Raw genomic sequence first — 21937 nt, forward strand, 5'->3', positions numbered from 1 at the left:
AAAAGCACAATATTGGTATTCAGCTTTATTTCCATGTGCTTGGGTAGAGTAGCCTGGGATATGATCCAGCTCTCCCAAGTGCGCTAGGCTGTGTCATCCAGAGAACAAAGGTCTACCTTGGGATCCAGCTCCAGAAGCTGTGTGCTGCAGCCTTGCCAAATGTCCTTGGGGCTGTTATGTGGGGTTGCACTTTCAGAGCATGAAGAGCCCACCCCCTTAGACTGAAGGAATCTTCCCATCTGTATTCGGTCAGATCAGCAGCTACACTTCTCTCTGGCTGCCCCTTCTGGTGGCCTGGTCTCCAGGTGAACTGAGTCCGGTTGTGGCTCCTCAGGTACCCTCCGCTGAGGTGAAACAAAAAGAAAAGTGGTGAGGGGGCAAGTGGTTGATGCAGATGGGCAAAGGGCATGAGGTGCAGGCTGTTGGGAAGGACTTTGTCTTATAAGAAAGTTGAAAGCTGGGAAAGGTGTTTTGTTTTTTTTAGGGATAAAAGCAATCTCAAAGGTATGTGGTCTGTCCGGGGCCTTATAAGGGCAGGGCTGAAAATGAGGTTTCTTACATTCTTTAGTACGGCCCGTATGGCCCACTCAAACACCTCCTGCACGTTGGTGGCTTCCTTGGCGCTGGTTTCAAAGTATTTGGCTTCATGAAGCTTGCTCCACATTTCTGCTTCCTCAGAAGACACCTGGACAAAAACAGGGCTTGGGCATACTCTGCTCTCTTCCCAATTCCATCTGCAACTCTTAATCAAAAAGCTTGTGGTCTTTTTAGTGTACACAATGAGAGCAAATCTTTAAGATAATATAATTCTTCCCCAGATACCAAATTCTACATCTCTGCTCAACAGTTATGCCAAAGTCCTCTGGTGAAGCTGTTCATTAGGATACAATATTCCCTGAACTTTCTGTCCACTCCCCGTCTCCTTGAGTCATTGCAATGAGAACTCTTACAGCCCCCTAACAGAACCCCTAAAGAGTTCTGACCCCTAACTACTCCAACCCAATATGTCTGAGAGCCATACAGGGTGTGGACTTGTGCCCTGCACCTGGCTTCATATGTAGCCCTACCCAGTGGCAGACTTTGGGCTTTAAAATTTCAGCAGTGCACCGTGCAATGCCAAAATCTGGAGGGTGGGGGTGGCGCCTCTCGCCTTCCGTTGTTTGCTATTGTTGCAGGGCCCCCTTAGCTTGGCAGCCAGTGTGGGTGAACCAGTGGCACTCCCCTAAATCCACCTCTGCCCCACCTCACGCCTCTCCAGGTCCATCTTGTTCCCAATGACCGCAGTGGGGAAAGTGGGCTCTTCCTCTGGCTCAATCTGCAACAGGAGCTGCTTGTGCCACTTCTCCAGGGCGTGGAAAGAGCTGACGGATGTGACATCGAAGACGAGAAGGCAGCAGTCTGACCCCCGGTAGAGGGCAGTCCCCAGTGCTTGGAACCTTTCTGTACCAGCTGTGTCCCAAATCTAGGTGCAAGAAGGGATAGAAGCTGAGACCTTGATTTCAAGACATCCCTGGGTCCTTGGTGACTTACCGGTACCTCCATTAATCTTGGTTCTCACAAAGGTTAGCAAGCATAGGTTTTGTTTGGGGGCATCAGGGGATACCATGCCAAATGATGGTGTGGACCTAGAGTCTCCCGTTTCTTTATTCAATTGATGTTTGACCAGGCTGCCACAATTCTGCCAACAACGAACTAATCTACACATCAGAATGTATATAATACCAAATGGCTATAAAGAGATGGAGCAGCTTTCTTGAACCCCATCTCCCGAGCTACGTTGCTGGGAGTGCAGAACAATGATCCATACTTCTACATTTCAGGTGCCAGCTGTCCATTGTGATTGGCACCCAGCAAACGAGTGCTGTGATGTGCTGTTTTGCCATAAAAGTTGGCAATCTTGGATTAAACCAGCAGCCAGAAAAAGTACTGAATTGGATGGGGACTGCAGCCCTGTCATGTTGAATGTTGCTTCCTATGATTCGTGGAAACTGACAATTGTGCAAAATGAGAAACCACACAAGCTGCTGAATTCAGCTTTGTCACAGAACTTGGGTCTGCGTGGTGCAGACGTACACGGACACGACTAGTTTGCTATATGGGTTGGAAGCCTTTCCTCAAGCCAAATTGGCTGCTAGCATTGTAAAGGATCTTTGGGGTGGGGTGGGGGGCCTATCTTGGTTCATGCACTTCGATCAGGAGTGTTTGCTGCAAAGGTGCCTTTTCTGCCATACTCTTGATTTTTTTTTCTTTTGCTTTTTTGGATGGATGGTGTTTAATTTTGCCCTGTTGGTATGGCATTGGCCATCATAATTGTCTATGAATTGATAAAACTTTGCATGGAACAAATGATAACATGATCCCAAAGAATGATCTGAACGCATGTGGTGTAAATTTTGCTCAGCTTGAGGCTAACCTGGTCTAGCTTTGTAAGCTTTTGCATAGATAGAATATGGTAAGCTCCTTACAGGAAGGGCCAAGTGTAGGTGCGTTACGTTGACCTTGCAGCCCAAGGAAGAATTGTGTTCATTCATAAGAGTTGGGCCACTGCATATTTGGGACTGCAGCAATATTGAAATTTCATTTCTCTTAGTTGTGCATATTGCTTCTGTACAAAGGTAAAGGTACCCCTGCCCGAACGGGCCAGTCTTGACAGACTCTGGGGTTTGTGCGCCCATCTCACATCTATTGGCCGGGGGCCAGCGCTGTCCGAAGACACTTCCGGGTCACGTGGCCAGCGTGACAAAGCTGCATCTGGCGAGCCAGCGCAGCACACGGAACGCCGTTTACCTTCCCGCTGGTAAGCGGTACCTATTTATCTACTTGCACCCGGGGGTGCTTTCGAACTGCTTCTGTACAAATTGGGGTGCTTTCGAACTGCTTCTGTACAAATTGGGGAGCAAAAAATGGAAATAAGAATTCAGCATTGTCATTAACATTAATTCTAGAAGGGAAAGGGTGTTTGCTGAAACTAAGAACTGATTTTTAGCAAATAGCTAGAGTCCACATTGTAATATACTCGTGGCACCCCACCCGGGGCCTGTCTCATGGTGATAGGCTTTAGTCCACAAATGCCTATCTTATTGACTCTTAAGGCTGCCACAATAAAGCTAAAACAAGGCACTTGTAACGAAACATAGCAGATTTGGGGTGCTCATATTGAGGGGGCCAGAGGACCCCTTTTCTAGAATATTCTGTTCCATTTTCCTGTATTTTATTTGCCACCACAATTGTCACTGAGCACAACCGTCAATTCACTTGCCCATTTTAGATTCTCCCTTACACACACACCTTTAAATATTTTCCTGAAGTAGGTGCTTGTACAGAAATTGGATCCCTGCTACTGCTCCCTCCATCTTGTGCACGAAGGGTGCCATTCTGGCTACATAAGGCACATATAGGATAATTTTAGACCTGAAGTGGGGAACTTGTGGCCTCCAGGTGGTGTTAAGGCTCCAGTCTCAGCCAGCATGGCCAATGGCTTAGGGATTATGGGATCTGGAAATGGAGTATGTTGCTAAAATTGCCCTAGGCTGGAGCACAGGGTTTTTTTAATGGGTAACATGGGATGAGCTTAGGGGGCGATCTTTGCCCAACAGTGAGCCTCTGCTGAGCCTACCTGCACGGTCAGTTTGCGTCCATCAATGTTTACTTCCTTGCTGAGGAAATCTGCTCCAATGGTGGCTCTGTAGCGACTGCTGAAGCGGTTGTTAACATACTGGTTCATCAGGGCAGATTTGCCCGCCCTGCGGGGAACGGAGGATGGTTGACATTTTAAAATGCGGAGGTCTAGTCAGTAACCTCCCCCCCACCCCGCCGCCTCCTCAACCAGCACAGGGCTGCAGAGGTGGAGCTGGTTCTCTGCTCCTGAACTGCCTCTTGCACACATGCACACAGCCTTGTGATAAAGCCTTTTTGGTGGCAGCAGTGGGGAATCCCATGGTAAGATGGCGAAGGCCTTTTGAGTAGCAGTCACTGGGGCACAGCAGCAGGACGGGACGGTCTGATGATTTGCTTGTGGCCTTCCGAGGAATATCTAGTTGGCTACTGTAGGAAACGCACTGCGTGAGGCTCAATTGGCCTATTGAGTACAAAGGTTTGAAAAAGGCATAAGGAATGCCTGATGCAACTCCAAAGGCAAAATAAGTCATCTTGGTAAAATATGCTTAAAATCAAACAATGGCAAAAGCATATCTTGCATCAAAATGCTTTGGCATTGCATGTACAAAGTCTCCAGAAGCCTTTTCTGATGGTGCCCTTTTTTTACTTTGTCACTTTTGTACAAGGCTTTGTGTTTGAAATGATTAAGACAAAAATCAGTCAAACAACTGACATGGTTTCAAAATGATATTCAGTGCTTTGCCTGCACTGCGTCTGGCAGCGTTTGAGCACTACTCTTCTTGTATGTTTTTCTTCACATTTGGTAGATAAAGGTTAATCCTAACTATCTTACTTTTTGGCATAAAAGGTAAATGAGAAATCTTAAATCCTCATTGCATTGGACAGTTGTGTGCATTCATAATATCTTAAACACATACTAAGGCCCCTTTTGAGTTTGACTAGAGGGGCAGCTGAATAAAAATGCTCCCCGTGACTAGCAAACGCAGACTTGCAGCCTGGCCCTGCACCTGTCTACTCAGAGGTAAATCCCACTGAGTTCAAGAGGGTTGTACTCCTGCAGTCTAAATTATGCAACATATTTAAAATGGCAAAATAATGTGAAGAGAACAAAACACAGCTGTGCATAAAACATACAGGTTGCAGGCTGTAGGAATGAAAAATCATGGGAGACGAGAGAGGCAGGTGTAGCTAGGCGTCTGTCAGGGCGGACCCTGAGAGCCTATTTTATTGAATATTGCAAGCATTGCCACAGGTGGGCCTGTGGCTGATTGGTTGATACATACACACAGAAACTTGTAATTGGTTAACATAAGTACTAAGGCGGGAATTACATGTGAAAGGTGGGGATTACATGTGATCATTTATCATTGATGAAGAGAGAAGGCTGAGAATGGGAGCTAGAACTAGACAGGCATGAAGCCTCCTAATTGAATTGTAACTAGGGATTAATTGGCACAAACAATATAACAATCGGGTTCTGTATATGCGGTCAGCTAGGCATGGAGAGCAGGTACAGTTTGTTTTCCATGAGCTTGGGATGTCTGTTACTTAATGATTGATCATAGCATGAGACAATGTAATAATCAAGTTCTGTGAATGTGGTCAGCTAGGCGTGAAGAGCAGGTTCGTAGAGTGTGTGCAAAAGCAGGGAAAAGCCTATGAGCAAGACTTCTTTAGCAAGCAAGAGAAAAGAGGAGCAAAACTTCCCCAAAATGGAGCAGTTTTGTGCAGAAAGAGACTAACAGTTATGTGTAGAAAGAAGACTTCCCTTTAGCAGGCTTTGCTTTTCTTAAAAAGCACCTTTTTATTGCATCGATGCTCTCCGGGTTCAGACAATGGTAATACCACTGCGTCCCTGGGTTAATAGTCACTTGACTTGGCCTCTAGTTATTTGGTGTTGCCTCTTCCATCTGCTTTAATTCTGGGAACAAACAGCTGGTCTCGTTCAGCTGCACCCCACAAAATTGTCCTGTTCTCAGCTGCCTGTGGTGCACGCGGAGCCCGGGCAGCTGCAACGCGGCCCCACTTGTTGCAGGGACTTCACAGGACTTTGAGGAGGTGGGGCAGGAGAGCGGCGTGCAGCGCGCCGGGATCTCGCTGCCCGTGTGAAGCAGAACCAAGAAGCCTTCTCCAAGCGGGCGCCGCGCTCCAGGCCGTGGGGGCCGAGCGCTTCCCCGCCTGGGCTACAGAGCATACCGGGCGGGTGGTTGTGGAGGCAGCAGAGCCTCGCGGAAGTTTCTCCCTGCGCGCGTTGACCGGGCTGCACCGGACGGGCTGCACCTGCCTCTGCCCCTGCGCGGCGCCGCCCCCTCCGCCCCTTCCACCTGCCGCCTTAACCCCTTGGCTGCCAAAGGGGGACAGGATCCCGGGAAGCCTTCCTCCTCCCGCCCGCCTGGAGCCCCGACACCCGCTTAGCCGTCGGAGCCCGGCTCTCTCGGCGGGCCTGCCTTCCCCATCCAGGCGCCCCTTGTGCTTACCCGGAATTGCCGATCAGCAGGATCTTGAGGTGGGAACGTCTGAACATGGGGCGTCTGCGCCAGAACCTGCGGAGAGACGGGCGGGTGAGGGCGGCGGCGGGGCAGCCCTACGGGGGCAGCTCGGGGACGGGAGCCTCCGTCGAGGACCCCCCCCCGCGGCCAGGCGTGGATTCCCGCGACCTTTGTGGGGTCCCCTGCTCAGTCCGCGGGGCGGGCGCCCGGACCTCGGCCCCCAAACCCCTCCCCGGCCTCCCTCCAACTCGCTCCGGGAAGGGCGGGCGCTGCTTGGAGCTCCTCGCCGTTGCTCGCTCTCGCCCTCCTGCCGGGCTGCTCGGAGCCAGGGGGGAGGGGGAGGAAGGGCGAGGGGCTGCGCCTTCCGGACACGTTTTCAGGGGAGGCCGGTGGGATCCGGCTTGTGCCAAGGCGAAGCAAGGATCGTGATGGAGAATCGCATGTCATAGTTAAGTCAATCTTAATGCTTATTAAGATCTACAGAGATGAACCATAGAAATCAGATCAGTTTCACACACCTGTTCACAGGTGCTATTATCCTCACAACAGTTCTGCGGAGTTTGGTGCTGGGCGCTTCCAGGAAACGTTGCCCTTGACCCTTAACCTAGTCTCGGCACCATGGGGGTGGGGCGGGCATCCAGGGTCCGCATCGTGGGGCATCTGCTGAGGCCCACAGCCCTCCCGGCAGGGCCCTCCCACCCCACTGCAACCCCCGCTTTGCTGCCCCTCTTTGCCACCCCTTCACTTGCTTCCTCTGAGCAATCCCAGGGCGTGGCAGCCTGGCCTGGGTGCAGAAGGGAAGGCTAAGTGAGCAGGTGGCAGCTGCAGGGGGGGGGAGAGAAGTCCGAGCAACCTGTGCTCATCCAAGTGGGGGGGGGGGAGAAATAAAAGGCACCCTGCGCATGCTCAGATACAAGCACATACGTGTTTTAACAACTCATTCCGCAAGTGCCACAATCAGCCTCTGGTTCTGGCACAAACTAAGTCTTCTTAAGCCCTTGGCAAGTGCCTGCTAACTCTCTTGTGGGGCAACCCTTCCCCTTCCTGTCTGATTCTGAAACTGCATTCGTATATTCTGTCATTTTCATTTGATATAATAAACCAAGCTTTCTTTGTTAATGTGTGTCTCAAGACTCTTAATGTACAGCTATTTGTTTGCCTCTAAATGTTTTTGGGTTGCCCATCTGGCATTTAAGAGGTCTTTAAGATCGCCAGCTCAGGACAAAATTAAATATTAGGTGTCAGGAGTTTTATTTAAGCAGGGATAGAGGCAAACACATATTCATAAATGGGTACACATTATAACTCCAGCAAAAGATTCCAAATCTCTGGGTGTGTGTGTATGAATACATGTGAGTGCTGGACATGCATGTGAATTCAGACATATACTGTAACATGGTCTGGAATGCCGTATTAACACCTGTTTTTGATGTGTGAGGAATGCCTTGAGAAGCACTGACCCTGGAAACCCAGTTTGGCTCAGTTCTGGAACAATCCATGGTTGTCCCACCCCCCACCCCCCCCACCCCACAACCTTCAGCCAATGCTGTGTATGCTCCTCACTACTAGGTAGCTAAATGTGCTTCTGTACATTTGGAATGCGGGGAAAGGATGAATCTTAGAAGAACAATATGTGCATTGTTACATAATTAAAGTTAAGTGTGGAAAGGCCATGAAGCTTTATAAAGCATTACCTATGGGGAAACCCAGGGACCAGACAGGCCCTGCCTCACAGAATTTGCAAACTACATTTTGATAGTAGGGGAGACCACAGAGGAACAGTCAAGGATGCTCTCACTACTTTCAATGTGTCCTATGCACAAGAACTTCCCAGATAATTTTGCACCATATCATTTAGTGTGTGATGGTTATTTGGTGCTGTTTAAGGCACACAAGTGTGTCTTGTGTGCACCATCATGTGTGACAAATGCGCATGGATCTATTTTGCCACATGTGCACATTCATCCAGTGAATGGGGCAGAGGATAGTGAGTGACCTCCCTTGCACCATAGCACGTGTACAAGCCTGCATGGGAATATAGATAGGGAGGGGATCTCTCGGTAGACCACCTGCCTTTCCTTGGATGTCCAAATGCAAAGGAAGTAGGGTGAACAGAAAGAAGAGGAGGACGGCTATTCCTTCACCTTTAACTGTTGTGTAGGTAATTTCAGCCAGAGTAGCTTGTTGTGTAAGCTACATCTGCTGCATTTCCCTTTTCCTTACCGCTGATAAAAGAAGCTGGAGCTGCCTCCAACTTGGTGGGGGGCAGAGCAAACACATGACATCATGTGCATAACATGCACATAACATGCACATGTGATGTCACACGACAGGAGGAGGCCACAAGGCCCAGTGCAGCTACAGACAGGCCCTTTGCAGGCCACAGAATATTGAGGGAGTCTGGCCCCTCTGAAAATTGGGGGGAGGGCTTCAGCCCCCCCCCCAGATGGTGCCCCTGGCAGGAACCCAATCCTCTTTTTACCCAGCCTCCTCTTGGGAAGACAAGTCTCTTGCATCTTTAAAAGTTGCATAAAAGAGGGGGGCTGGTGGGGCAGTTTGTCCTGCTGTGGGGCTGAGAAAAGCTCAGTCTGCATTCTTTTTATTTGCACAATTGCCTTCCCTGACACCTGTCCAGTAGACCACTTTGATTTGTAGAACTGGCACTGTGGCAGGTGCTACATAATACTCATTCCACAGTTGAAAGAAAAATCAGTATTTTAGTGCGGCAGCAACTACACTTTGGAACTCCCCGCCTGTTGCCTATCGAGAACAGGCAACTGCCTTTACTGTACTTTTTTCAGTACCTGCTAAAAACATTTTTGCTTTGGGAAAGCCTATCTAGACATGTAGAAGTTACATGTTTTGATATTTTGTTGCTGTTAATTTTAACCACCTGCTTATCCTTCTTTGTTTTTATTGATGCATTTAATGTTTTTAAAACTGCTTAGAGGTTTGACAGCAATCAAGTGTTATATAAATGCTGTTGAGTAAAATAACAACAACTAAATTCCTGCTTTCACCCAATTGTTAAAGACACGCGAGGCCTCCTTCGCATGGAGTCGCCCCCCAGCTGTGATACGTGGCTCTGAAGTAAGTAGGAGAGAGCAGAGGGTCCCTCCCCGCCTCCCCCAGATTGGCAGCAAGATTATTTGGATGCCTCGGCACCTTGCGATGGTACATATTTGAAGCGAACCGTGTGGTCCTAGAGGGAAGCTCACGCACCGCCCCCTCCCTCCAGAGTTCGCCTGGGACGGGGCGGCAGCTGCTGGGCTTTTGCTGCCAAGGGGGATTCCTCCCCTGACGTACGAGCGGGGCATCCCAAAAGCGGTGCCATCACGTAGCCGCGTTTGGGGTCGTCCCTGCTCCCAGTCGCCCCTCGGCCCTTCAGCTCAGCAGTCCCTCGGGAGGCAGCGGGGAGCCACCCGAGTTAGGAAGCCTTCCTGGGAGCGTTTAACTGCTTTGTGGCTCATTGTTGCCCTTCTGTTGTCACGATCACTGTTCTGGGATTCCTGCTGCCGATCTCTGGGCCGGATCACGGCAGTTGTAGGGTTAACAAATGGAAAAGGAGGAAAAGGAACAAATCAGGGTCTTCGCCCCCCCCCACGTGGGAGAAAGGGTGGGGCTAGTGTCAGGTGACTTGGGCAAATCATATGACCAGCAGTTCTCTACTTCTGTAAATTTTAAAGTTTTTTTTGGGGGGGGGCGTTGAACGTGGTTTTATGCTAGTTTCCCGCGGACCTTGGCAGCGCGTCTCGGGACTCTCCCTCCCCCCTCGGGGTCAGATCCTGGGACGGGCTGACTCTGCGGATCCAGAAGCACCGTCGCGCCCCTGCAGGGATCGCCGCTGGAGAAAGCAGCGAGGATGGATTTGGCGTCGCTCTTGAGCTGGCAGGGACGCATCTCCCGAGAGCTGGACGCCGTGGTGGATTTCTGGCTTCAGCATTCGCATGACGAAGAATACGGGTGATGGATCGCTGCCTGTCTATTCATCTAGCCCCCCCCCCCCGTCGCCCCAGGGCCAGCCAGTGAGGGTTGTGGCTGAGGGGGCATTTGAACACGGCTCTCCCGCAGTCCAGTCCTGTACCTACCACACTGACTCCCTCTCACGACATGGGGGGAGCTTATGTTTATAGGGATGCTATACACGCCATTAAGGAAATCGGCCCAAATGGGGAGGGGGAAGAGGGTCTGTGAAACGGGAGCCCTTCCCAGAAAAGGGGGGGGGGTTTAGAACTTTTCACTGAGATGCAAGGAGATACTTTCCCCTCCCTCCCCTCACATGGCCTGAGGCAGACAAATCTACCCCCTAATGCAGGGGGGGGGGACCTCTGGCTTGGCAACCCTTTTCATTTAGCCCACTATTTTCGGGAGGCTGTGCCCACCTGACTCACACGTGACGTCATGCATGACTTGAAGGGAACTACCCGGAGCTTAGGGCTCCCTGTTGCTCCTTGGACCAGCATGGATGACATTCCACTGGGAAATTCTCCTCTGCAAGCTTCATGGAAACCAATGTGAGCTGTGGGCCAGGTGCTGCTGTCCCTAGATATGCTCTCCTTCCATTTCCGTGGGGCTTGCGGAGCAGAATGTCCTGGCAGATGGTGCTCTGTGAACCAGACCTGCCTGCCCCTCTTCAAGGCATTCTGCGTTTGCTGCGCCTGCTTTAGCTCTAACTCCTGACACTGCCAGAGGCAGCTTCCTGTCTCACTTCTCGCGGGCCAGGGCTGGGGAAATCTCCAAAACTCCTTGGACTCCAGCTCCCATCTTCCCTGGCCATTTGTTGTGCCGGCTGAGGGGCTATGGGGAGCCCCACTCAGCCACGCCCTACGACAAGTTCCTGTTTAGTCAGTAGTTCTCTGCCCGGCCTGCTCCCATCCTTTCCTCTAGGAAATTGTGGGGCCCCCCTCCTGGTTCTCACCCCTGGCTCTTCTTTCTCTCTAGGGGGTTCTTTACATGTCTGGGCCAGGATGGGAAAGTTTATGATGACTTGAAATACGTTTGGCTGCAAGGCCGGCAGGTAGGGGTCCTCAGGGGCCATGGATTTTGGAAACCTTTTTAGATTTTCTGTTGTGATCCCCTTTGTGTGGTTGGGGCTGGGGTGGGAAATGAGGCAGGGCCAGCTTCTCTGAAGCCAGCCAAGGCTTAATTGGAACCTGGCTTGCTCGGAATTGGCCTCAGAATCTGATTTCAGTGCTAGACCTTAAAGCTTGGAATGAACAGGTAAAGCAAATTTAATAAATAAATGGCACAAGTCTCTCTGAGCATGTGCAGAATGCCTCAACACTGCAGCTCCCCCATCAGTCCTCCATATAGGGAAAGTTTTTGCACAAGGAATTTCCAAGCAAGTCTGAAGTCCAGCACCTGTCTCCTTAGAGGTTAAGAATAGGCCAGGCCTGCACATCACTGTGGAGAGCCACGCTCACAGCTCATACCCTGAATGGCAGACATCAGTGCCGGGGCTTAAGCCAAGGAAAGGAAAGCTGTGGCCCTCCAGGAACGGATGGAGTCCAGTTCCCATCATCCCTGACCACTGACCTTGCTGGCTGGGGCTGATGGGTGCTGGAGTTGAGCAAGTGTCCTCATCCTTGGCTTAGCCAAGGCAGATGTCTGCCATGAGTCTAGAGGGCCCAGGTTACCTCTCCATTCCTTCCCTAACAGGTGTGGATGTACAGTCGGCTGTATCGAAAAGTACCAAGATTCCGGCGCCCTGAACTCCTGCAGGCAGCCCGAGCAGGTAACTTCTTCCACCTTGTGTACAGAAGGGATGGGATTGAAGGCAAAGAAAGGATAATATTGGGTGGGCAGACAGAGGTCTGTGGTGTGTGGACTGGGACAGGGAGTTGAGATGAGGGCTGAGAGACTCTTGGAAGTTCTGATACTTTGGAATGGTGGTGGGATTATAGGGGTTGTCCCCCCCACAATTAATCAGCATCATAATCTAATCAGTTAGCCTTTCCTGTTAACTGAGTACTCCTTGTATGGTAAGCCATTCCGCCCCCCAAGAGTGAGCCTGAGGCAGAGAGATTTTGCCTAAGGCGTCTGTAGGAGAGGGGCAATTTGTACTGGGGTTTCCAAATTCATAGCTCAATCCCTGCTTGTGATCAGTTGGAGAAAGCGTAAAAAGTTGGGGGGGGGGGTCTTGGCCCAAGTGCTCTGGGTGGCAGAGAGGGGCAGAGCTGCCTTCCTCCAAATCTACTTCTTTCCCTGAGGTGGGGAGTTCCTGTTAGCGCATGCGCGAGTGGCCCCACCTTCGCAGAAGTGTGCCTTTGTCCTGACTCGTGATGGGCGCCCTGCGAAAATCCAGCGCACCATTTTCAGCGAGTGCTTCTATGTCCTTGGGCTGGATGAACTTGGACGAGCAACTGGGGAACCTCGTTACCAGGTGAGGTCAGGAGAGCTGGATACAGATGTCCTGATTGCCTGCCTGCCTCCTTATATGAACCATGAGCATCTAAACCTGCTTATCCTCCCTCTCTTCTCCCTCTGATTATTACCTCAGCAAAAATACCCTTTCCCCAAAGCTATGGTACAGCTCCTAGCACATGGCTGATAAAACCGCAGCCGTAGGCTTGGGCCCAGAGTGGAGAGACCAGCTCATTTTACCTCATGGTGCTGCGGTTGAGGGACGTCTTCCTGTCTCTATGGATACTGGAGTTCCGTTGATAGAACTAGAAGAAGAATAGCCATCATCTACATAGCGGAAGAGGCTGGTCAGCAGGTTGAGTCTGCTCTTGTGTAGGGTTGACCCTTGTCCAAAGTACTGGTCCGTGGGAGGTGCTGTGGGGCCCGCTGTGAACCTCTGCTCCCCCAGGAGGCAGTGATGGCCACCAACTTAGATGGCTTTATAAGAGGATTAGACAAATTGGTGGATGAGGCGAGGGCTATCAATGCCCACTAACCTTGATGGCTCTGCTCTGCCTCCATAGTTGGAGGCTGTGATGTTTCTGAATACCAGTTGCTGGAAACCACGGGAAGGGAGAGCACTCTGGCCCTCGGGTCGTGCTGGAGGGTTTCCCAGAGGCCTCAGGTTGGCCACTGGGAGAGCAGGATGCTGGACCAGACGGGCCACTGGCCTGATCTGTTATTGGCCAGTAGACTGCAGAAGCCTATTATGGGTGGCAAAAGAGTGCTCCAGTACGGAAGAGGAGCCCTTCTGGATCAGACCAAAGGCCTACTTCGTCCATATCCTCTTTCCCACACTAGCCAACCAGATGCCTTCAAGCAACACATGAGAGCGACAGCTCTTTCTCACCCTTTTCTCTTGGGTAGTGGTACTCTACTATAACGCATATCTCTGTTGGTTGGAGGAGTGCTGAGTGGTTGGTTGTTGGGCAGCTATCTGGCTTCTTCACTTGCTCTCTCTCACCCTCCCTGCCGATCAGCCCTGATGAAGCCTGAGCAGTGAGCAAATGAGTTTGGCCAAGGCCTGCTGAGTCCCTTGGAGAAGTGGGAAACCGGACTCGAGGCATGGATGTTGTGGGAGTGGGACCAGCCCTAGCCTTAGGTTTCCACTTGGCTAATGGGTTGTAACAATGTTCCTGTTGGCAGAGGGAAGCCCTGGCAATGATGGAGGCCATTGTGCACTGGGTGAGGGAGGATCCCTCTGAGCTGGGACGCCCACTGCTGGCGGGGGCAATCCCACATGACTCCATGGCTGTTCCCATGATGCTCCTCAACCTGGTGGACCAGCTGTCAGAAGGAGATGCGGAGGCTGAAAGCCGGTTCAGTGAGCTGGGAGGCTGGTCTGCTCAGCGAATCCTCATGCACGTGCAGGTAAAGGTGTGGGAACTGCCCTTAGTCTTGTTTTTGTCTACGTTTGATACGTTTTAGAATAGAATTCTTATTTCGCTACAGAGGGATGGTGCTGCTGTGTTGGAGAACGTTTCTGAAGAGGGCGAGGAGTTGCCAGGGTGTTTGGGAAGACAACAGAATCCTGGTAAGAAGAGCCAGGATGCTTTGGGAGTCAAGTGCAGCAGCGTATATTTTGCTGAGGAATTTCATGTTAGCCAGAACACCAGGAATCTAGATTTTTAGTAAACAAATTTTAGCACTGCACCACTGTAGATTGCAGGGACCATATTTTTAATGTAACTAGTCATGGGCTTAGCCAAGACGGGACAGGGAAGGGCATGTGCCCCAAAAATAAATAAAAATAAATAAATATATAGCTAACTGAGTTTCTGCCCTCGCTAACAAATATCTTGGCTATGCCCAACTAGTTCAGATTTTGCCAGCCTGGTATGTCCTGCCCCCACCATAAGATAGGTGGCGACTCCTAGGGGCCGAGGCAATTTTGACCCCCCCCCAATGTCAGCCCCCTCAATTTTCAGAGGATGTTTGGCTCTGCCCCCTGGTTTCTTGCAATGTTGCACAAAGTTGCATCAGGTCCCCTCAATCCTCTGGAGAAGCCGGCGCCTCTGCACCAGAATGTTTTGGACTACAATTTCCATCAGCCCCAACCAGTATGATTGTGCTGGCTGGGGCTGGGGGGTGTTGGATATTCCAAAGTATTTGGAGGTTGCCAGGTTGGTGGGGGTTGGCACGTCAGGGCTACTGTTAGCCGTGCTCACTTGCTATGTGCAGGGAGTCTTTACATGGAGCCTTCAAAAGTACCACACCGTCCTCTGCAGTCTGAAGTGGTGCAGCCCAGATAGCTACCCTCTCATACTGCAAAGATTGGCACCTAGACCCTGGCACAGCTCCTTACTAGCATCCCTGCCTCCACAGCCCCCTTGCCCCTTGTGACAGTTTTCTTTCTCCCATCCCCAATTTATGCAAGAGAGAGACAGGCTGCTCAGCTGGGAAGCGGGAACAGTTTCACAGAGTTCCTATCCTGCCACCAGCTGGTGCAAGCCAGTGGTGTATAGGGGGCTCCATAAAACTGCTTGGCTGAAGCAATGGCAGATTGGCAGGGGGTTGGACTCGATGGCCCTTGTGGTCTAGTCCAACTCTATGATTCTATGATTCTATGTATGCTTCTCAACCAAGCAGTTTAAAGAAGTGAAGGGAGGAACAAGCTGCATTGGCCCCTCTCCGATGCAGCATGTTTCTCCCTCTGCGCCGGTTTGAGGGCAAAGTGGGATGGCAGCTTCACTCAGCAGGATATCGCTGGTGAAACTGCCGCTGCCCCCGAGTCCCTCTGCCTCCAGTGCCCGGCTGCAGCTTGTTTCTCCCTTGGCGCGCTGGGCACTGGTGGCTAAGGAACTGAGGAGGAGGCTGTTTCACCTGTAATGTACCACTGAGTGAAGCTGCCATTGCTGTCTGCCCCTCAATTGATACATTGCCCAGGCCTACCCCCCTGTGTTCCTTCTGATGCTCCTGGACTACAACTCCCATCATCCCTGAGCATCGGCCACGCTGGCTGGGGCTGAGGAGAACTTGAGCCCACTAAGGCAGGCCCACGCAGAGCTTGTCTGAGGCCTGGGGCAAGGATCTTCTTCTCAGCATGGCAGGGCAAGTCTGGCAAGCCCCTGGCAGGACCCCATGGCCAGCCCAGCCCTCCAAGGCCCAAGGCAAGTGGACCCAGCTGCCCCACAACCTGCAGAGGCCTGGCCACAGGTTCCCTAGCTCTCCTTATTTATGTGTATGTGTGTTTAACCAAAATTATTAGTACTTCTCAACAACCATCCCTCCCTGTTCTCCTCCTGGTGGCTAAGGAACTCAAGAGCTTTGGTGGTTTCACTTGCAATATGCCACTGAGTGAAGCTGCCATTGCTGTCTGCCCCTCATACCAGCCCTGGGCAATGTATTGTGTCGAGAACCAGCTCGACATCAGTAAGAAAATCAGTCTCACACCAAGATGACTTGAAGAAAAAGCTTTGGCTTTTGCCGTGCAATGTTTATTGTGCGCAGTGAAAATAATTCATCCTTTCTCCTCCAGCACAGCGTTTGTTCTGCCCCGTACCCAAAAGTAACAATCAAAAGGAATGCAACCTTGCCCTTGCCCGCAAAACAAAGAGAGTACTATGCTACGTGAGCCAATCATTAGTCTAGCATGAGGTGTTCACGTGCTCATCATGGTCTTAGCAATATCTCGTGCTGCAAAATCACTCTGCAATAATAAGAACTCTGCTCATGCTCTTATGTACAAGCAATCATTTCCCCACATGATTGATGGATCACCCAGGCCCACTGGAGACGGAGAGGAAGGGTGCATCAAAAGGAAAATGAATTTATACTGATTTTTATATATTAGTAACTTTGTATTGCTGTAACATTTCTGTATGTGTGTTTTTGTAATATTTTGTGTAAGTTGTCTGTTGTTATGTCAATTTTCTGTACACTTATTAGAGATATTTTTAATATATTAAGTGATATAGAAATAAAATAATCAGTCTGTCTTGGGATGGGGTGGGAGCCATTTTTTCCTGTCAAGGGCTGCATTTCCTCCGCATTCTCTGCCGGGAGCTGCATGCCAGTGCTGAGTGGATGGATCACCCCTCCCTCCTCCTTCCCTCCCTCTGCCCCCTGCATGGAATTAGGCTGAGGGCAGTGGGTTGCCTGCCCCAGAACTCTGAGCTAGCACTGGGGTGTTTCTTCTCCATTTTTTGTTTCTAAGGCCATGCGATTGAAGCAGGCTGGTTCCTGCTCCGCTACGCGCAGCGCCAGCAGGACTCGGACCTCGTGGCCCAGGCTGTGGAGAAGTTCATGAAGGAGCCATTCCGTCTGGGCTGGGACCCTGAACATGGTGGACTCTTTGCCTTCCAGGATGTGGATGGCCTCTGCCCAACGCAGGTACAGAAACCTGGACCCTAAAGCCTACATTCACCATGCATTTGACAACTGCCCTCCTCCTGGGATCTCTTGGGTTGTTTCCTCCCACCCCCCAACTTTCCCCCCCTCTCTTCTTCAGTTAGAGTGGAAAATGAAGCTTTGGTGGCCACACACAGAAGCCATGATTGCATTTCTGATGGGCTTTGCTGAGACTCGAGACCAAGAGCTCCTGGAACACTTTGTCCAAGTGGCTAAATATGCCTTTGCCAAGGTAAGCTTGAAGGCTGGCCATGGAGGGCAGGGGGTGCCATTAAGTTAGAGCAGAGGTGGTGAGATGAGGTTTGAAGAAAGTGCATTTCCTGGTCAAAGGCTCTGGGGGCTGGGAAAGAAGCGGTGCCCGAGACCTTCCAGAGCTGGGGGCTGCTTGGATGCAGCATAAGGCAGCTTCCACTGGTCAGTATGGTGACCGTCAGCTTCCTAACCTATGGGAGTAGCCCCAGGAACCTAAAACCCCTCCATAGCTCACACCTCACACTGTAGATCATCTTATAATCTGATATGCATATTGTTTCATCATCTTTGCTTGTTCTTCTCTTAGTTCAGTGACCCACAGGCAGGTGAATGGTTTGGCTATCTGACCCAGGAGGGCAAGGTGGCTCTCACAATCAAAGGAGGGCCATTCAAAGGTAATGAGGCTGTGTGGTGGCTTCATTGTGATGGTTGGGGGGGGGGCAGAAATAAGATTTAATCTGAGCAAGAATGTCAGCAAGGCACACCTGCAAGGCCTTTTTCCAGTACTGAAGTTCAGTGGTAGAATGCAGAGTGCAATGTAACAAGAGTGGCTCTAGATGGTGTGTTCACTCTGCTACTGATAACCAGCACCCACTCACAGCTGCCTAGAATTAGCAGTGTGGGCAGAAAGAGACAGCAGCATATACCTGCCTCAAGTAAATGCTCTCTTGGGATCACCTGCTGCTTTTGAACTAAAATGACATGCTTCCCCTATGACCAGTCTGCCCTTATGCATCCATAGGGCTTTGAGGGGGAAACTACTACTGCCCTGTTTGAAGTGTTGATGCTTCTATAGCACTATCAGCATGCAAAACTTGTCAAGGACATTGAGGGAGAATTGCAATATCCCCATTAGGACTGCAACTTTTTCAGGTTTTACAACTATTACTCTGTTTTCATAGGCAACCAACATGCTCTTGATTTAAGTGCTATTTGTTTATAACACATCTAGATTATTTATGAAAGCTGAAGATAGCAGGCCCCATGTAAGGTCCCATGGCTCGACCCCTCACACAGGAAGGAAGGAAGGAAGGCCTCTTTTTTAATTAACTTATTTATTGATATTTATTCATAGATACTACAAAAATACATACCCATTACAAAGTACTTTTTATAATATACTAAGACAGCTGTTGTTGTTGTTTAGTTGTTTAGTCGTGTCTGCCTCTTCGTGACCCCCTGGACCAGAGCACGCCAGGCACTCCTGTCTTCCACTGCCTCCCGCAGTTTGGTCAAACTCATGTTTGTAGCTTTGAGAATACTGTCCCACCATCTCGTCCTCTGTCGTCCCCTTCTCCTTGTGCCCTCCATCTTTCCCAACATCAGGTCTTTTCCAGGGAGTCTTCTCTTCTTATGAGGTAGCCAAAGTATTGGAGCCTCAGCTTCAGGATCTGTCCTTCCAGTGAGCACTCAGGGCTGATTTCCTTCAGAATGGATAGGTTTGATCTTCTTGCAGTCCATGGGACTCTCAAGAGTCTCCTCCAGCACCAGAATTCAAAAGCATCCATTCTTTGGCAATCAGCCTTCTTTATGGTCCAGCTCTCACTTCCATACATCACTACTGGGAAAACCATGGCTTTAACTATACAGACCTTTGTTGGCAAGGTGATGTCTCTGCTTTTTAAGATGCTGTCTAGGTTTGCCATCACCTTTCTCCCAAGGAGCAGGCATCTTTTAATTTCATGACTGCTGTCACTAAGACAGCTACTTAGTCTAAAAAAGAACAAAGTCAGAAAGGAGAGACCTGAAAAACGAAAAAGGGAGAGAAAAGGGGAAGAAACGAAAAACTACAGAACTACAGAAAAGAGTAAGAGGACTTCTGTCTCTTTGTCCTGCAGCTACATATAATATTTATTCCTTAAAATCCGACCATTCTATCTTTATACCAGTATTTTTTCAGTCTTCAGATTCTGACAAGTTCATTTTCTCTTTCATGCAAAAAGTCCTTAAGAAATTTCCAATCCTTAACAAATGTAATGATTTTTCTCTAATTAAAACATGTTAACTTTGCCATCTCAGCCAGATCCAATAATTTCATCAGCCATTCTTCTATGGTGGGTAGGACTATCTTTTCATCTTTGTGCAGTCTTGTTGCTGTAGTCATATATCGGAGTAATCAGGAATAAAGTTAAGGAGCTACTGGTGGAATTTCTGGAAAAGGAGGTAGAAATCTGGAAGCAGAATTGGATAAAATTTATAGAATCAACACACGCTACGAAAAAAATAAATAAACTTCCAAGAGATGTCCTGGTCCAATTTGTTAGGATAAAAAACACCTAGAGGAGATACAGATTTGACTGTGCTGAAATAAATTCCACCTAAGATACTACATAAAAGAAAATAATACAGCTTAACAGATAAACTTAAACAGAAAAGAATCCAGTTTAGATGGGATGCAGCAGAAGGATTCTGACTTAATACAGTACAGAGAGCAAGAGAATTTGTGGAGAGATTTAAATCTGATATTAAAGATATGCAAATAGAGGAGACTTAAGATGCAGCAATGGGAGCATCAAGTATAGAGGTGACAAATTAACTTGACTATGGATTACAAAATTTTAACATGGAATATAAATGGGGCAAATGCTTCACAAAAAAGGAAAAAGGTTTTTTATCACTTGAATATAGTGAAATTAGATTTAAGATGTTCACAAGAAACACTTATTAGGAAAAAGGACACAAAATATTTGATTCAAAAGAAATTAGGGGAAGAATGTATTTCTGCAGGAACAAAGAAAAGAAATGGAGTTATATTGTATATATACATTCCCAATTTTGTCCAAAATTGATTCTTTTGGATGAACAAAGTAGATTTATTGGGGTGGAAATTAACATTTGTGGAAAAATGATTTTGGATCTAGGTATATATGCTCCAAATGATAACAAATCAGCCTTTTATAAAGGATTTGTGGATAGACTAAGGGATTATGCATATGAAAACTGGTGCCTTATGGCAGATTGGAATGCTCTCCCCCAGACAAGGCAAGAGTCAGAGAAATGTATTTTGCAGCCTGTTGTCTAATGTGGATGAAGGAGGGGTTGACCTGGAGAAGGGAGAGGACTTTAGAAATAGGACATGACCTAAGGTTTGGATGGCATGGATATCTGTGGAATAATAAAGTTAAAGTTAATGTAGATTTTAAAAATCACTGTATTTGAAGTGCCATATTAAGAATTTGGAATAAATGCAAACCTCGGTTGCACCAAAAGACACCTGTATGGATTTCACCACAAGAAGTTTTTCACAGAAAAGAGATGACAGGCAAAGGGAAATGGATAACATACCACAAAATAATGGAAACACCTCAATGAGATAGGGGAGCCTCTTGAAGCAAAGCAAGTATGCTTCCCCCAAAAAACTATTTGTGGTGTTCATGCACAAATTATGCAATCCTAACCATGTCTATGCAGAAATAGCTTATATTGAGTTCAGTGGTGCTTACTCCCAGGTCAATAGGGTTAGGCTTGCATCTTAAGATTTGCCACACTGGAATCCTCTTAGCCTTGGTGGTATTTTTTCTGATCTGTAATATGCATTCTGCTAGCTAAACTTGTATTGTTGTGATTTTTTAGTAACCTGCAGGCATTCTGGAGAAAGGAGACCAGGCTTCCTCAGCCTTGGCCCTCCAGGTGTTTTTGGCCTACAACTCCCACGATCCCTAGCTAGCAGGACCAGTGGTCAGGGATGCTGGGAATTGTAGTCTCAAAACATCTGGAGGGCCAAGGTTGAGGAAGCCTGGATTAGACAAATGACTGCTTGACTTCCTTTTCAAGCTTCTTTTTACCATTTCCCTCATTTTTATGAAGTTTCTCCACAGCTGTTCAAATGAGCCAAGAGCTGCCCCTGATGGTTCCAAATCTACTCCCTGTTTGGGTTGCTTCTGCCACTAAACCTTGCTGGCTCACTTGTTTAAGACACATGACTTGCAATACTTTAATGCCCCCAAACCAAGCTGTGGTTAGGGAAATGCAGTAAAAGAGCGTATTTGGGAGACAGGATCCCTGTCTTGTCTCATTTATTTAAAGCATTTTTATCCTGCCCCCTTACATTCCTCCCCATGTCTATCTTTGCAGGCTGTTTCCATGTCCCCCGTGCGCTCTATATCTGTGAAGAAATTATGGAATCGCTCATAAAGGAAACTCAATTGACCAGCCAGGGATGAAACACTCCACTAACTCTTGTATTAAGTGAAGGGATGGGTGTTCTCTACTTTCTGCCTGGGATAAATTTTAATTCCAGCCACATTCTTCTTCAACCACGGTAGAAACTAAAGAACCTCTTTTCAGCCACTTCTCACTCCCAGTTCCAGTGGCTATTTTACACTCCTGGTCAACCTTGATTTTGCAGAACTCCATCGTGAAGAAACTTGCTACGGGTCCCAGGCTGTGCTCTCTTACAGGAGGAGATAGGCTGTTAACCGCTGGTCACATCCAGAACATACTTTTAAAACATTATGAAGCACTCTTATACCACTTTGACAGTCAGGTTTTCCCCAAACAATCCTGGGAACTGTAGTTTCTGTGTGATGACCCAACAAACCTATAATTCCTAGCACTGTTGACAAACCATAGTTCTCAGGATTCTCCATGACTGTTAAAGTAGTATAAGAGTGCTTTAAATGTATACTGTGAATGTGAGCAATATTTTGGCTCTTAACTGTTTTCAATGTGGGGTTTTTTTTAAAAAATGCTTTCATTCTCTCCCTGGTTTGGGAGCCTTTGCCATTTCCTTGCCTGATGTTCACCACTTGCCTTTTCTTCTTTGAGGGTCCAAATGAATCTGTGCAATTGAGAAACAATAAAAAAGATACACACTGAATGGAAAA

At 48.7% G+C, this 21937-nt stretch overlaps 2 protein-coding genes and 1 long non-coding RNA gene across 6 annotated transcripts; 1 reads left to right on the forward strand and 2 right to left on the reverse strand.

Moving 5' to 3' along the window:
* Positions 1-12: 12 nt before the first annotated feature.
* LOC309522417 (ras-related protein Rab-7a-like) lies at positions 13-12778 on the reverse strand. Of its 4 annotated transcripts, none has more exons than XM_082205651.1 (6): positions 12711-12778; positions 6096-6161; positions 3617-3743; positions 1244-1462; positions 560-742; positions 13-344 (listed from the first exon to the last, which is right to left on the reverse strand). In XM_082205651.1, exons 1-6 carry the CDS (start codon positions 12713-12715, stop codon positions 255-257), a joined length of 690 nt encoding a protein of 229 aa, XP_082061777.1. In that variant the 5' UTR covers positions 12716-12778; the 3' UTR covers positions 13-254. The 4 variants fall into 4 exon arrangements, with proteins under 4 accessions (XP_082061777.1, XP_082061780.1, XP_082061779.1 ...); XM_082205654.1 differs by having other exon boundaries at positions 560-685; positions 12711-12776; XM_082205653.1 differs by having other exon boundaries at positions 12602-12717.
* On the forward strand, positions 9393-21937 carry RENBP (renin binding protein). The gene is made up of 10 exons (XM_082205650.1): positions 9393-10070; positions 11049-11124; positions 11766-11841; positions 12317-12489; positions 13656-13880; positions 13962-14043; positions 16666-16841; positions 16960-17091; positions 17419-17506; positions 21186-21937. Exons 1-10 carry the CDS (start codon positions 9970-9972, stop codon positions 21272-21274), a joined length of 1218 nt encoding a protein of 405 aa, XP_082061776.1. The 5' UTR covers positions 9393-9969; the 3' UTR covers positions 21275-21937.
* On the reverse strand, positions 14864-15865 carry LOC309522418. Its single transcript, XR_014215094.1, has 2 exons — positions 15057-15865; positions 14864-14991 (listed from the first exon to the last, which is right to left on the reverse strand). It is a non-coding gene; the product is annotated as an uncharacterized lncRNA (long non-coding RNA).

This window comes from Podarcis vaucheri (genome assembly GCF_965113315.1).
Source record: "Podarcis vaucheri genome assembly, chromosome: 17".
NCBI lineage: Eukaryota > Metazoa > Chordata > Lepidosauria > Squamata > Lacertidae > Podarcis > Podarcis vaucheri.